The sequence below is a fragment of the Macrobrachium nipponense genome, chromosome 6, assembly GCF_015104395.2.
Source record: "Macrobrachium nipponense isolate FS-2020 chromosome 6, ASM1510439v2, whole genome shotgun sequence".
NCBI classification, from domain to species: domain Eukaryota; kingdom Metazoa; phylum Arthropoda; class Malacostraca; order Decapoda; family Palaemonidae; genus Macrobrachium; species Macrobrachium nipponense.
Window position 1 is genome coordinate 55833544 of NC_061108.1, and position 16265 is coordinate 55849808.

Sequence of the window (16265 nt, forward strand, 5' to 3'; positions counted from 1 at the left end):
AGATACCCAAAAAGGGCAATTTAAAATCAATTTCCATTTCTATTGTAAATTTATTGGACAGTAATATACTATTAGCTATTTCTACTAATTTCACCAAACTTTCTTCTGGCCCCTTAAAAACAACAAAGATATCCTTTACATACCTCAGCCTTAACATTGGCTTTGTTACCTCATCACATCTGCTTAATATTTCTCTTTCTACAAACCCCATACAAATGTTAGCTAGTACCAGTGACGGGAGATCCCATGGCTACTCCTTTCTGTGCAAACCCCTGGTTATTAAACTGGAACAATGTTGATGTAACACATGATCTAATTAGCATAAAAAATTGTTCTGTCGGCATGGGAAAAGATACATTAGCGTGTTCATATTCTTATTGTAATTTTGTAATTACATAATCTAAAGAGACGTTAATAAATAATGCTGTAACATCCAAGGTAACCATCCTGCCATCAACCCAACCATTATCTTTGACTCATTGAATGAACTGGTAGGAATGTTGTACATGTGCATTCAAGAACTTCCCGAGAAAGTGACTTAATACCTGGGCTAACCATACAGCTAAGGTATTTTGAGGTGACCTGCAAGTGTCAATAATAGGTCTGAGAGAGCAACCAAGTTTATGTACCTTAGGTGCACCATACAAATAGGGTACAATAGGGAATTTTGAAAAAATCTTGGTTAAGACTAAATGTCTATGTGACGGGTCCACAAGTGAAGTGGCTATTTTCCTGAGTTATCTATCAAATTCCTGTTGTATTTTGGTGGTGGTGGGTGAGGAATCTAAGGCGAGGTATGTTTGTGTCATTTAAAAGCGAGTGTTTTCTTTAAGTAAACACTCTTATTCATGACTAACGTGGCTCCACCCTTTTCAGCTCTCATAATCATAACATTCCTATTCTTCTTCAAAGAGACCAGCACCTGTTGATGTCTTTTAGGTAATACATTAATTACTTTATTTATATTGTGGTTGAGGAAAGTTCCCTTTAACAAGTTTATGGAAAAGTCAGGATATTTGAAATTGAATAAGTTCCAGGCATCTATGAATTACCTTGCAAAGATTGTAAAGGAAAATATTTTGGTGAAAGTGGAAGAGGTCTAACGACACACCTAGGGGAACATAAAGGAACGTTTTCATTGCATTCACAAAGTAGCGCAATTGTGACACACGCATTTAACAATGATCATAAGAGCCGAGTGGAATGCAACCAATATTATTTTTAAAAGCCACAATGTAAACACCAGACGCTTAGTTGAAAGAGAATCCTTCAATGGTAACAAGTCGTTTGTTAACGAGGAACCAATTGTTAGTTTTTACATATTCAGGCCTGATGCTGCCTCTACCTCTCCTCTCCCTCCATGCGGGTGTCTTTACCCATTGCACCTTCCACTCTTCCTGATGGGGTATTACTTGCAACATCATGTCAGCCCGTATGACGATCCAGCAAGATAGCAGCCAGATATAATAACAGAGAAGAGGAAATTACCTAGTTGGGCCATTGACCACTTTCTTCACCACCATGTCCGTTAGAGATCTGACTGCCGAGGACAGCCATTCTTGACATTTTATGCTAAATTGCTCATTTGACTGAAGATGAACCCAGGGTAGGGTTTGTAAGCTTTTCCATAATTTTATAAAATTTTACTACTGCTTCCATCAGTATATTATTGTGGACCTTAAAGAACATTACTTGTGCCCTCGTAATTGAGATTGCTACCCACCAATGCTGTGTGCTAACAACCTCAAACTAGCTGCTGATGATGGCAGAATGTGCATATGGACCGAAGAGTAACATTTAGAAAAACTGTTCTTAGGTGAATGTGTTAAACAAGATTCTGACTGTGAAAAGGGCTAAGTAGGTAGCTGACTCTTTCACAAAGTCACACTATTGCAGGGCAGTCGAAGACTCGGGCTACATACAGGCAAGGCACCAACACCTTACTTCTAACAAGGTAACGCGAAAAAGAACGCACACTACAGAGCAATTTGGAACATTCTCTGTCATGAACTCAGTTAAACTTGTATCAGAACTACAAATAAGGTTACCGTCATGTTCTAACTTCTTGATACACTTTTCCTGAACCAAATGGGGAGTAGAAGGCAGAGCTACCAAAATGCCTACCCTGAGCAGGGATAGCTGCAGATGAATGGACACTAGGTACGATAGAACTGATATGTTTAAGTTCTGATGTAACTAATTGCTTTCGCAATCTATCATCTTCCTTTTTTTCCTATATGACATATTCAGGCATAAAGTCCTAAGATCAATCCCCCACTTTCCTTACATCTAGTTCCAAGATCACACTCTGTACCCCTGCAGCTGGTACAAACCGAAGGTTGATCTACTTCCAGTTCCAACATCTTGCTTACACTAAAATCATTCCTACAGAGCTTTATGTTCTTGGTTTTGCTTCTGATGGAAGACATCCTAGGAAAATGAAATTATAATACTGTAAACAAGTACAAAACAGCCAAACTTCATAGTATACCAACAATCGCCTAAGCGCAATGGCAGCAAGGAGAATTCTGTCAAAAGATTCAACATCTGAAACACACCTGGTGGAGAACAGGTGAACTAGACAGTCATCCAGCAGCCATTCAATTCTTATTGTTTGAATGCCGACTCGCCTAATCAGCATGGTGATTTAAGCCAACTTTAACAGTAGGTAAGATTCATCTCAAATAGTTCCTTTTAATATTACTGTATAGCTTTTCTGAGAGTGTGAACTTCATGAAGCAAACGAGACATACAGAACAAGAACGTAACATAATGAGGCACAAACCTGACAATAACGGACAATTCCCATGTCCCTTCCATTCCAGTAATATGAGAAATGGCCATATCCAGTGAGAAAAAGGTATGCTGAGACCAAAACACGAATGTGCATATATATTGGCAAGGTTTGTGAAGCTCCGGTCATATGATATATGAGTATCACAAGCTGCATCCAACCTAAACACAAAGCACTGGAATGTCAATCTTTACATATAAAAGTTTTTCTTCCAATATATGAATACTTCATATTCCCAACAGTTCCCTGTAATACACACAGCTTAAACTAGTGTCTTATACAAACTATTTCAAATGAAAGGTCTATGAATGCACATTCCACTCAAATACTGTCTTGGATATTCAGAATAAAATTCTTTCTTTATTACCATGATTTTTTTCTTCAATACCTTATTAGTTCCAATTATTTATGAAGAGTATTTAAATAGAATTTCTTCCATTTAATCATCTATTACACTGTGCACTTATAAACAAAATTTCTGTACTAACAACCGAGTAATAACAATACAATTCTAGTACTTTTCATTTATAGGTATACCATTGATACATTACCCTATCCATTACAATTCCAAACTCTCTGAAACTACCTGAAAATATACACTGAAATATTCAAATTTTGTTGCCTAAATTTCACTAAATGGTGCAAGAAAACTTCTGCAGCTACTGCATATGAAGTGTCATGGATGACTAGATATTGCTCTAATGAGGATTCAAGTCAGCCACTACAGCCAAGGTAATTCAAGCAACAAGCAACATCACTGAATTAGTCCTAAAACATAAGGAAATTAACTATACAGTGTAGAACAAAATCTTACAAACACCCACATTCATAAAAACGGCAAAAAAGATATTTTTTAAAAACAAAATTTACTTTTTTGGTACAAACCCAGAACTTTACTCAAGTTCCTTACTTGCCCTATGGGGTCAGAAGGGAATATTACTTTGTTAAGTAAAGGTTTTGCACAAACACAAAAATCTGTTTTGGTCTTAAAAATTCATCATATTATGACTGCATGAGTAGGTATTTCAGAGGAACAGTGTCAATGTTATTTGGACACTGACCCTCTGGACTTCAAACCAACAAATTGGGAATCAAGGAGTTCTGAGGAATAACAGGGGTCATGAAGTGAAGGAAAACATTGTCAGTCTGTAAATTAGAAGAGCTGTTACTATTTATCCACCACTTGGAAATATGTACCACAGCAGACCACATACTGCAACATGTGACCAAGGTCAGGAGGAATAGGAGTCATGGTCACAAGTATCCTCTTCTGTTAGAAAAGGAGTAATAATCTGCCGGCAAATACAATAGGTTCAACTGGGAATAGGTGAAGAAATTTCTGTGTTCAACTGGGAATAGGTGAAGAAATTTTTAAGTTATAAATCAAGGGTAAAAATTCTTACTGATATTAATGAATTTCCACAAGGCAGAACCAATAAGAATAAATTCCTATAGTTCTTTTATATGCCAGAGATGCAGGTAGGGTCATAATTTCATGATCCATGTTACAAGATTAGAAGTATTATCTTAATTTTAGGGCACATGCTACAAGTTTGGAAGTACAGATATTGTCATTTAGTTCTTGAAATGACCTGATGTAGCCAGAATAATATCAATTTTTAGACACTTCAATTTCACCACTATGGTAAAACAATTGGTACCCCATCTTCTAAAATTTGGGCACACAAATACAAAACCTAACCGCCCTTACAAGGCAAAAAGGTTCAACCTTATTTTATTCCTAAGCTAAACAGGCAACAACAGAATGACAAATAAAGGTGCAGGATAAGGTTGAAAGGAACCTTCCACCACGAAAACTGCACGCTGTATAGAATGATACTTACCAAGGGTTTTGTCAGACTGATACTTCCTGAGCTTTTTATGTGGAAACTTGGCTGGAGAGAGAATTTAACCCATTCGCTCACCTAGCTCAGACTACAGGTAATGTAAATAATCTTCAAGGGTAATATCTCTCATAAAAGCATCCTACAGTACTTTGTAAATGGAAATGGAGGTGTTTTCAGATCAGCTGTAAGTCCCAGGATGGGAGACCAAAGAGTCCTGGGTGGAGCATATCACAACAGCATCCTACAGAGATTTGTACATGGAAATGTAATTGTTTTAACACCATTTACATGTCACAGGATGGGAAACCAAAGAGTCCTGGGTGGAGCTTCCCTCTCAGCCCATACCCCGACTCTTGAATATCTCCAAATGGGCAGAGCAGTAGCCCTTGATGGCAGATAATGACATCTTCCTTAATTTCCACACGAAAAGAAGGAAGTACGCTACTAGTAAAACAGAATACTTACCACCTGGCCTGGTTAATAATTATCTGCCAGAGTAGGAGGTAACCTTGCCAGCCCGGTGAGAAAAGCTTTCCCAGATAAAATACTGCTTGGGGACTGAGGGAGCTGAGATTTTGGTGGTATCCAAAAAAGTGAGGCAGAGGAGGAAGCTTCCCCCAGTCTGGGAGGCCTCTTGAGAGGTCCCCAAAGGACAAGAGGATTTGCTGTAGTCAAAGTGGGGTTATGAAAGTTATGGGGACATAGCTGGACTGTCAGTTTGTTCAACAATGGTCTAATTAGGGAGAAGGGGGAAAAATCCTGTAGATGGGCACCCCATCTTACTTTTAGGTGTCTGTAAAGAGCAACAGGTCTGAAGCAGGAGGCAACAAGGGAAACCCTTACTCAAAAGTTTTTTTTTTCACCTTGCCACCAAGCTAGGATCCTTACTTAGGGAAGGAAAGGAGGTTCTTTGGATCATCTGCATAATGGTCCACATCTGCACAGTCTGAGCTTAATGGAATTCAGGTGCTTAGAAACTTTTTCCACAACTCTTCAGGCATGAGTAAGACCTATAAGAATTTCAACACTATCCAGGTTATCTTATCATCCTATCACGCCAGCCATAGAAAATTTTCAAAATTTATCATAAATATTCTAATGGCAGGTTAAATGTATATATACATATGTATGTATATATATATATAATATATATATATATATATATATATATATATATATATATATAGATATAGACATATATATATACAGTGTTCCCCCCGTATTCACGGGGGATGCGTACCAGACCCCCCCCCCGTGAATAATTAGAATCCGCGAATGTTTGGAACCCCTATAAAAGTGCTAAAAACAGCCTATTTTGTTAGTTAAAACTTAAGAAAAACCACTAAAAATTTTCATACTTGGTTTTTTTTAATAGTTTTATCACAAAAAGTGCATTTTATGATGAAACTGATCACAAAAACCAGGAATTTGTGGATATTTCTCATAGAAAAATACCGCGAATGCACGAATTTTCTGCGAATAATGCGGGAAACGTTCCCGAGAGAAATCTGCGAATGTGTGAGTCCGCGAATACGGGGGGTCCACTGTATGTATAATATATATATATATATATATATCTATATATATATATATATAAATATATATATTCTTATCCTGTTGCTTTTCGCAATGCATATCTCCTCTCAGTAACTATGAAATGTTGTAAAAGTGTTTGCAATATTTTCAGAATCAATATTATGTTCTAATAATATGTGATAAGAATTCACAAAAATATAATTTGAAGCTAAGAATAATGTAGAATGTAAAAAGAGAGAGAGAGAAATTAGCATTGTCTGTTCCCAGCTAGAAATTGCTGTCATCACTTGAGATATGAGGGACTCGAGTTCTCCGTTTTGTTTTGGGATCCTGTCAATCATACAGTATACGTGTTTCGGACTTGTGCATCTTATTCGAGAAACCACGTGAAGATTTCACCATTTTTCTGTAAAGTTACGTCATATTAGAAGCTTCTAGAAGTTTTGCTTATGATACCGTTCATTTCATTTAAGAAAATATAGATTCTTTTCTTATTTAACTATTTAATATTACCCTATAAATCAACTTTTATATCTCTCGATTTGTCAAAAGAAAATTGTTTGACTCGTAAGTACCTTTAATATGAAATGGAAAGATATGTGATGTCACTCATGGATATGTCGACATTTATTTCGTTCGAGAAAATTCTATAATCGTATCTTTCATTTTAAGACTTTTATTGTCTAAAACTGTGTGAAAATAAATGTTATTTACAGTTGTAATCCCACTTTCTCTCTATTTATTGTTTTAAAAGAGAATTATAAAGATTCCGAAAACGTTTTGACCAAATCAGCTATTTCTGGGCTCGGCTGTGTCGCTCCGTGAAATAAGTCCGTTTAGCGTTATTTCTAGTAAAATTTAGCAGTTCTCTGGTATTATAGCAATATTTTACTAGAAATAACGCTAAACGGACTTATTTCACTGGGCGACACGGCTTCCTCGCCCAGAAATAGATTTTTCCTACGTCAAAATCCCTTTTTTGGGTCAGATATCCTCTTTTGTGAGTTAAGCTCCCATAGAAAGAGAGATGCATTTGTTGATTCTCTCTCTCTCTCTCTCTCTCTCTCTCTCTCTCTCTCTCTCTCTCTCTCTCTCTCTCTCTCTCTCTCGTGGATCAAGACTAGAGGCAAGTAATTATAGGCCTGCAAGTCTAACATCACATATTATGAAAGTGTATGAAAGGGTAATGAAGAAAAGTATTATGAAACATTTAATAAAAAATCATTTGTTTAATATAGGGCAACACAGTTTTGTACCCTGAAATAGTACACAAACTCAACTGTTAGTCCATCGCGAGAACATATACAAAAATATGAAAAATGGAAAAGAAACAGATGTGGTCCATCTAGACTTTGCAAAAGCTTTTGACAAGGTAGACCATAATATATTAGCGAAGAAAACTAGAAAACATAATGTGGGAACAAAGTAGAAAGATGGTTAAAAGAATTTTGACACAACAGAAAACAGATAGTTATTGCAAACGATGAGAAATCGGATGAAGCTAAGGTAATATCTGGTGTGCCACAAGGTACGGTGCTAGCTGCATTACTGTTTGCTATTTTGATTGCAGACATAGACAGTAATGTTAAGGACTCGGAAGTGAGTAGCTTTGCTGATGACACAAGAATAAGTAGAGAAATTACTTGTGAAGAAGATAGGAACGCGCTACAAAGAGACCTTAACAAAGTATATGAATGGGCAGAGGTAAATAGGATGGTATTTAACTCTGATAAATTTGAATCAATAAATTATGGAGATAGAGAAGGAAACCTAATAATGAGACAATCACAAATAAGGAAGCAGTTAAAGACCTAAGTGTGATGTTGAATAGGAACATGTTATGCAATGATCAAATAGCAATTCTATTGGCAAAATGTAAAGCAAAAATGGGAATGTTGTTACGGCACTTCAAAACAAGAAAAGCTGAACACATGATTATGCTTTATAAAACGTATGTTCGTAGTCTACTTGAAAATTGCAATATGATATGGTACCTCACTATCAAAAGGATATTGCACAAATAGAGTGTGTACAAAGGTCCTTTACAGCTACAATAGAAAAAGTTAAGTATATCTTAGTTTAACCAGACCACTGAGCTGATTAACAGCTCTCCTAGGGCTGGCCCGAAGGATTAGATATTTTTACGTGGCTAGGAACCAATTGGTTACCTAGCAACGGGACCTACAGCTTATTGTGGGATCCGAACCACATTGAATCGAAAAGTGAATTTCTATCAAATATCTAAGCTGCATCCCAGACCATCCAAGATTGGAAGATGCAAAATATACCGGAAGATGCACTAGCAACTCTCTGGTAGACATTAAGGTGCCTCACACTGAGGGACCTGGGGGCAACCCGAACAAGATGTAAGGTCTGTAAGGTCTTAAGGTAAGGTCTCTCTCTCTCCGTATAAGAGAATTTTGGTTTCACATTAACTTAAATATTTTATACTTATTGGTTGGTTACTCATAAATTTTAGATTTGGTATTTCTTAGATTTATTTCATATTGCTTAGTGCTTAACTGTTGAATCTGAACAGACGTTGTAAAAGTGCGTAAGTGTTTATTGGGGTTTTCGGAAAAGGTCCTCTAAAATTGGTATGCCAAGGTAAGTTTTTTTTAAATAAGGTCAGTGCACTAAACTTAACCATAAAAATTACTTGAAATACTGAGAGTACTTATAGGTTATTTCAGGGGAAATTTTTACCATTTTGTTCACATTTTGGTGTTGGTGAATTTTTTCCTGCATTTACCAATTTTTCTTATTAAAGTGATTTTTTTGTGCATTTATCCATTTTTCTTATTAAAGTGTGTTTATATGTATATATTCTGTGTGATTAATGCTTTCTTAGTGTTTTTGCAATTTTGGTGTTTGCCACATTTTTCTATGTTTACATTTACATTTACAATTTGATTAAGTGTTTTCGTTAGTTAATCATTGCAAATTTAATTGAGTTTAACACTTGTGAATTAATCTGCATTTGCTTAGAAATCTTTTCAAGTTTTATTGTTGTTTAACACTTATGAATTAATTTTCAAATTTTGATTATTACTTAACACTTTGAATTTTACTTGAATAATTTAATTTCTTGATTTTTGTGATAAGTTAATTTTGATTTAATTTTACTTAATAATCAATTCAAGAATTAATTAAAATTTATGTTGTTTTCAAGTAATAGGAAATTTCCCTGAGATTGTGAATTTCACTTATAAATTTTGAGTTTCATAATAAATTTTTGTATTTAAAAATTTCATGAGTGGTTTCTTTTTTTCACCAGTTTAGGTAGAAATATAGAGTGTAATTGAGCTTTTTTGCCTCAATTTAATTGAACCGAGTTAGAACCAGGGAAATACTTAAACTTTTAAAGTTGTTGATGGAGTGATGCCCTTTAATCACTTTAATTACATATAAGATTACTCACCACACCTGTTTTAATGAAGTTAGTCTGATTTATAAGCTTTTAAGGGATCGCTATTGCCTTTGGAGTATTCAGTCATATTTTATCTGTGATGAAGGTTCGGGTGTCTGGCTGTTGTGATTGGTAAGTGTAGTAACCAGATACTTGGCACTTCATCACAGGTTTAAATGGTGCCCAGAGACCTGGGAAAACAGATCACATTATCACTTTATTTAATACTGGTGGTGTTAGGGTTATATTTTGTTAGGAGAGTACCATATTAGTTGTTTGTTTTTGCATTTGTTATGTTGAGTTGTTAGTTAATAACTTAAGAGAAAATGGGTCAGTTCAATCTTCAGGAATTTTTAGCAGCTCCTTTCATCCAAGTGTTATCTGAAACCACTCTGACTAAGGCACAGTGGAGCGCTTTGGCAGTAGCATGTGGTGGTTATGTGTCTACTAGTATGGTAAAGGCACAAATAAGATGTATTGCTATGAAAGCAGTGATAGACTCTGGTAGAATAATTGATGAAGATGAGTTCAGAGTTAGCTCAAGAGTTGTTGAATGTAGCACAGGCTGATCTTATAAATAAGCAAGAAGAAACAAAAGAGAAAAGTGATACAGAGTTAGAGCTTAGATGCATAGAAGCAGAAAAAAGTTTGATTAAGCTTAAAATGAAGGCTGAAAGAGAGAGACTTCAGGCGGAAAGAGAGAATAGACAGGGAAAAACAAGAAAGAGGAGAAAGAAGAAAAAGCAGCAGCGGAGGAAAGAGAAAGAGCAAGGTTTGTGGAGATGGAATTAATAAGAGCTAGATCTACTTTACCTGTAAAGGTAATCAGGACCCTGCATTTGATGTAGTAAGAGGGCAGAAGTTAATCTCTAAGTTTACTGAAGAAGCTCCAGACGAGTTCTTTGATCACTTCGAGAAAGTGGCTTCAGGTATGGGATGGCCAGAAGATAAATAGTCAGTTTTGCTACAAAGTGCCTTAATTGGTAAAGGGACAAGTGCTTATTTAGCCTTAACAGCTGATCAGTGTAAAGACTACAAGGTACTTAAACACAATGTGCTACACGTTGTTTACCAGATGATCCCATAGTACTACAATGAATGTTCAGAAATTTAAGAAAAGATGGAAAGGTAACCCTCTTAGATTATGCTTATAAAGTGAGAAGGTGTTTTAAACGGTGGTTAGAGGCTGCTAAAGTTAAAACTTTTGATGAGTTCGAAGAATTAGTTGTTCTTGAATTCCTGAACATATAAAAGCCTATTTGAGAGAGAGAAAGGTTAAGAAAGCAAGCTGCTACACTGAGTGAAGATTACAATATAATTAGTAGCAAACACAATTACAATGTCAAGTACCAGAATCAACAACACACAGGTTTTAAGTCTCATCCAAGTTTCAGCTAACAAATTTAATGGGAAACCTACAAGTGATACTACCATGAGTAAACAAGGTAATACACCTCAGAAGCTTATGTGAAATACTCATTCAATTTTTCAAGACAGTTACAGAAACCTAATGTTGTCTGCTTTAAGTATGGAAGAGCAGGACACTTCAGTCAAGAGTGTTACCAGAGTCAACAGCTGTGAAAGCCAGTTGGTCAAGTAGTGAAAGGTGACCAAGTGAAACAGACTATGAAGAGCAGTGGAGGAATCACTCCACAGAAGACTGAAACTTAACAAGCTGAGTGTTTAGCAACCAGTGGAAATGTAACCTCAAGCAGTGTGTGGCTTGGCAGTTTGGAGACTTTTAAGCCATATATCCACGAGGGTGGAGTAACCATATTGTGGTAAGTATGTGGTGCTCACCCTCAGTTAGAGAAGAGTCTCACTGGAGATTCAGTGATTTTGAAGGGTATAGGAGAAGAAGTAACTCCTAGATGCCGCTTACACCTGTCGTGTGAATTAGTGACAGGGAATGTTGATTTTGCTGTGAAGGACTCGCTGGCTGTAGGTGTACATGTTCTGTTGGGTAATGAAGTTGGTGGTGTGCCATTTATTCCTTGTCCTGTAGCGACAGACAAACCATGAGGATTAGTCCTATGGTAGATCTGGAGAAGAATAACCCCCACCTGTTGCCTAGTTATGTAACTGCCAGATGTATAAAGAGGACTACGTCTGTAAGAGAGGAAACTGAGGATTTACACACCCAAGAAGGATCAAGTGAAGGATCTTTGAACTTAAGAGAATTGTTCCAGGGAAGTGATATTTCCCCTATAGTCCGCAGCCTGGACCACTGAGATACAACGAACGAGATACCAACTGTAACCCCTACGGGTATTTAGGAGTAGACTTGTAAACCGTGAAACTGACCGTCTGCCGGAAATATATGGGTGGCTTACTTAGCAAGCACCACTAATTGCTTGTTAGATTTTGGGTCTAGATCCAGTATATGAGATGCCAGATGAAACTAATATATAATGTATCTGCAGACTCTACTAATTATAGAATGACCGGTGACAGACATTCTGGAGGGTGGGTTCCCCCTGACAGACGCACTGAAAAGGGGGGTTTAATTGGATCTAGATCCAACGTACAAGATACAGAGTAAAATTTATACTACAATAGCACTGCACATCCTAGAATACTGTGGTGGTAATGACAGACATTTTAGTGGGTAGTTTCCCCCTGACAGACGCCCCACAACGAGTGGGGAGGGGGAGACAGGATCTCGATTCAACATTGGAGATACCAAGTAAAATTTGTACTACAATTGCACTGCACATCCTAGAGTACTGTGGTGTGTTGACAGACATTTTAGTGGGTGGTTACCCCCTGACAGACACCCCACAACAAGTGGGGGGGGGAGGGGGAGGGGAGGGGGAGACAGGATCTGCATTCAACATTGGAGATACCAAGAAAAATTTGTACTACAATAGTACTGCACATCCTAGAGTACAGCGGTGGTAATGACAGGCATTTTAGTGGGTGGTTACCCCCTGATAGACACCCCACAATGAGTGGGGAGGGGAGGGGAGGGTGAGGAGGAGACAGGCTCTGCATCCAACATTGGAGGTACCAAGTAAAATTTGTACTACAATAACACTTCACATCCTAGAGTACAGCGGTGGTAATGACAGGCACTTTAGTGGGTGGTTACCCCCTGACAGACACCCCACAATGAGTGGGGAGGAGGAGGGGGAGGGGGAGACAGGATCTGCATCCAACATTGGAGACACCAAGTAAAATTTGTACTACAATAGCACTCCATATCTTAGAATGCTGTGACAGTAATGTCAAACATTGTAGTGGGTGGTTTTCCCCTGACAGCCACACCTTACAGGTGGGCAGGGGGAAGGGCAAACCCTGATGATTAATGTCTGGGTTAGTATAGTAAGCTACTATTGACCCGTATTATACATTATCGTGATATATTTAATAAACATTTTTATCCTTTCTATATCCGTTGTATTTACCTAATACAAATATTATTTATTTGTTTTATATAAGTAACAGTCATCTGTAGGCCTGACTTCAATTATAGTACTCGCTTTAGCTTTGTTTATGAGATGAACATTAATGTAGCGGTGGCTGGAAGACTGGCACTGTAGAGTAGCATGTAAGTTCTTATCATTATTAGAGTTATTGCTGTAAAATGTCTACGTATATAACATTTGTTAAATAGAGTAATACGCACTCATTAAATAATAGTAATACATATGTAATATATACGTTATAGTAAGAGTACAGATCATAATAACTGCGGTATAGCCTACTCGGTTTGTTTTTATCGAAGTTGGACTACCTTCTTTTGGTTTCAACTGACTTTCATACTAATGAAATCATGGATACATTTTTTTTATTATTAGTTTTGGGAATGAATATTGTTGTTACTATAGTCGAATTTTTTTTTGGCTGGTGTAAAATTCATCAGATATAATAGACCTGGCTGAGGAAGGACACAGAGATCCTTTGTTTTTTAAACAATCTCTCCACACACCAAATCATTTCGAACATTTCCATTCTCTCAAGATTATGAATAAATATGAAAGCAAACTAGACCAAAAAAAAAAAAAAAAATAAATAATCACCTAGCATTAATGTGAAGAAAACAAGAGAAATGAAAAATTACTGTTATTGTCAATTTTTTTTATGGTTAATGTTTAATGAGTAAGTGTTTAGTGAATTGCTAGGGTTTAGTGAGTAAGCGTTTAGTGGCTGTTAATGTGTCAGTATTCAGTGAATGTGCTGAGTCTTTAGGGTTTAGTGAATATTATTGAATGTTAATTGTGTAAGTATTCAATGAATGTTTTGTCTTTAGGGTTTTTAGTGAATGTCTTGTGAATGTTCGTGTTTAGTGAATATTTAGTGTCTAAGTATTTGGTGAGTGTTTAGGGTTCAGTGAATGTTTAGTTTATAAATATTCAGTGAAAGTTTAGTGAGTGTTTAGGTTCAGTTAAAGTTTTGTGATTGTTTGTGTGTGGCGAAAGTTTAGTAAGTATTCAGTGAGTGTTTAGTGAATGTCTTGTGAATGTTAGTGTTTAGCAAATGTTTAATGTGTAAGTGTTTATTGAGTTTTTAATGAGTGGATTTTCATTCACTGTTTAGTATTTAATAAGTATTTAGGGTTTGGTAAACATTTAGTATTTAATGAGTGCTTAGGGTTTCGTAAGTGTTTAGTGTTTAATTAATGTTTAGGATTAAGTGAGTGTTTAATTAATGTTTACAGAGTGTTTGGGGGTATAATGAGTATTTAGCAAGTTTAGTGTTTTGAGTGTTTAGTGAGCATGTAGTGTATAGTGATGCCTAGTGAGTGTTGGGTATTCAGGGTATTTAATGTTATTGAGTGTGAGTGTATGTTAAGTGTGTGCGTGTGTATAGTGAATGTATGTATGTGTGAGTGCTTACTGAGTGTAAGTACATTGTGAATGTTAGTGTTTAGTGATTGTTCTACATTACTGTTTAGTTAGTGCTTCGCTACTGTATGCAAAGAAAGTCCTGTAATTTACACAGGAACCATTTATGCTTGACACTGCTTAGATCCAAGAGCAGATACTTAGGCCTTGACCACAATGGTTGGAGTGTTAAGACTGTTTTTGAAAGGTAATTTTTCTCTGTGAAATTGGGTCAAATAATAATAATAATAATAATAATAATTAAAAAATAGTCGTAATAAAATATAGTACTAAGAGCTGTATTGCGACCTTTCAATATGGCCTCCCGAAGTCACTCTCGGCAGGGAGATCGCTACTCCAGTGATAGACGCCCTATGCCTTGCACACAGCTGACAGATTTGCACTTTCGGTTGTCTGATTTTTATGACTGTGTTGGAGACACATTATAAATCATATTAGCAATGGTAAATACATTGAACAGATGTGAGGCTATAATATGATGTTAGTGCCTGTCTACTGGATATAATAATGAACAATGAAAGTAAAAATATTACTGGGGAGAAAATTAGACGAATAATGGTTGTCAAAGCCAGTATCAGTAGAATGTATTGAAACATTGTATAGGCTGGCTGTGGTGCGTGCCGGGGGGAAGTTGAGACAAACACACCCAGTTGTCTTTAACCATCAAACTGCGGGCAAATTTCGCCTTAATTTGCCCATTTGAGTTTAGATTGTCTTCCCTGAATATATATGGTACCGCATACTTGGTGTTAGCATACAGATCAGTTTGAGTGAGGCAGCCGATAATAAGTGGACTATTAAATAACTGACATGCTATTATAGGCCAACTTAATTTGGGAGTCAGGAGCTCCAAGCTGTATGATCGCCAACTTCGGGAGGGGGATTAAAATGGGGGAAAATGTTTTGTAGTTAACCTATCTTGAACAATTCATTCACATTTCCGTTTCCAGTAATTATTTGTGTTGTGATTGATCATCCCTGTGAATGTGCGGGTGTTAAACCGGTTCTTTATGATGGGACTCTGGTCTTAATATCACTCGAACTCCCATTTCCAATAAAAGTTTCATTTTATCCACACGAACCAACATCAACTAAAGAATAAATCAGTTGATGGTAAGACACGTTGGGCTATGAACCTCAACATGGCTGCAGTGCCCTGACTAAAGGCCTATTCTGCAAGAAAAGAAAATGAACCAAGACGCTATTACAACGAGAATACATGTCTTACATTTCTTTTTTTAGAGGAATTGAGACTGGCACTATATGACTGGTTTAATTATTCAAAAATGGCTCAGCACATATACTTGTAGCTGTTGTCACTTGTGACCCATCCCATTCAGAAAACAATACTACTTTGTGTGAAGTAATAACTCCACACCAAAGGATAGTGCTAATATGGTGCCAGTCTCAATACCTATAAAAAAATGAAAAGTAAGATATGTATTCTCGTTGTAATAGCGTCTTTGGCCATTTTCTTTTCTTGCAGAATAGGCCTTTATATATATATATATATATATATATATATATATATATATATATATATATATATATATATATATATGATATATATATATATACACACACACACACACAGATATATACACACACACATGTGTGAAACTGTAGAAAGTAGACCAGGCCTAGTAGGTCTCATATATAGTTTTGTTTATATAGATGTTATGGAATTAATGAAGCGAAATATTCCATACTTCAATGGGAATTTTAAAAAATAACTCCGGCAGTAATTCTTATCCTGAAACATCACAATATTTCTTGAATTTCTTGCCTTTTACATTTTATCAGGCTCACGAATTTCAGATAATTACCATATT

The 16265-nt window shown here is 36.4% G+C and overlaps 1 protein-coding gene across 3 annotated transcripts in view; it reads right to left on the reverse strand.

Moving 5' to 3' along the window:
• The window catches only part of LOC135216375 (N-acetylneuraminate 9-O-acetyltransferase-like), a 363601-nt gene that overhangs the window by 121347 nt on the left and 225989 nt on the right, over positions 1 to 16265 (reverse strand). For all 3 annotated transcript variants that reach the window (XM_064251636.1, XM_064251639.1, XM_064251637.1), the window contains one exon: positions 2786 to 2955. In XM_064251636.1, coding sequence (XP_064107706.1) covers positions 2786 to 2955 — 170 coding nt within the window. The remainder of the gene's footprint in view (positions 1 to 2785; positions 2956 to 16265) is intronic.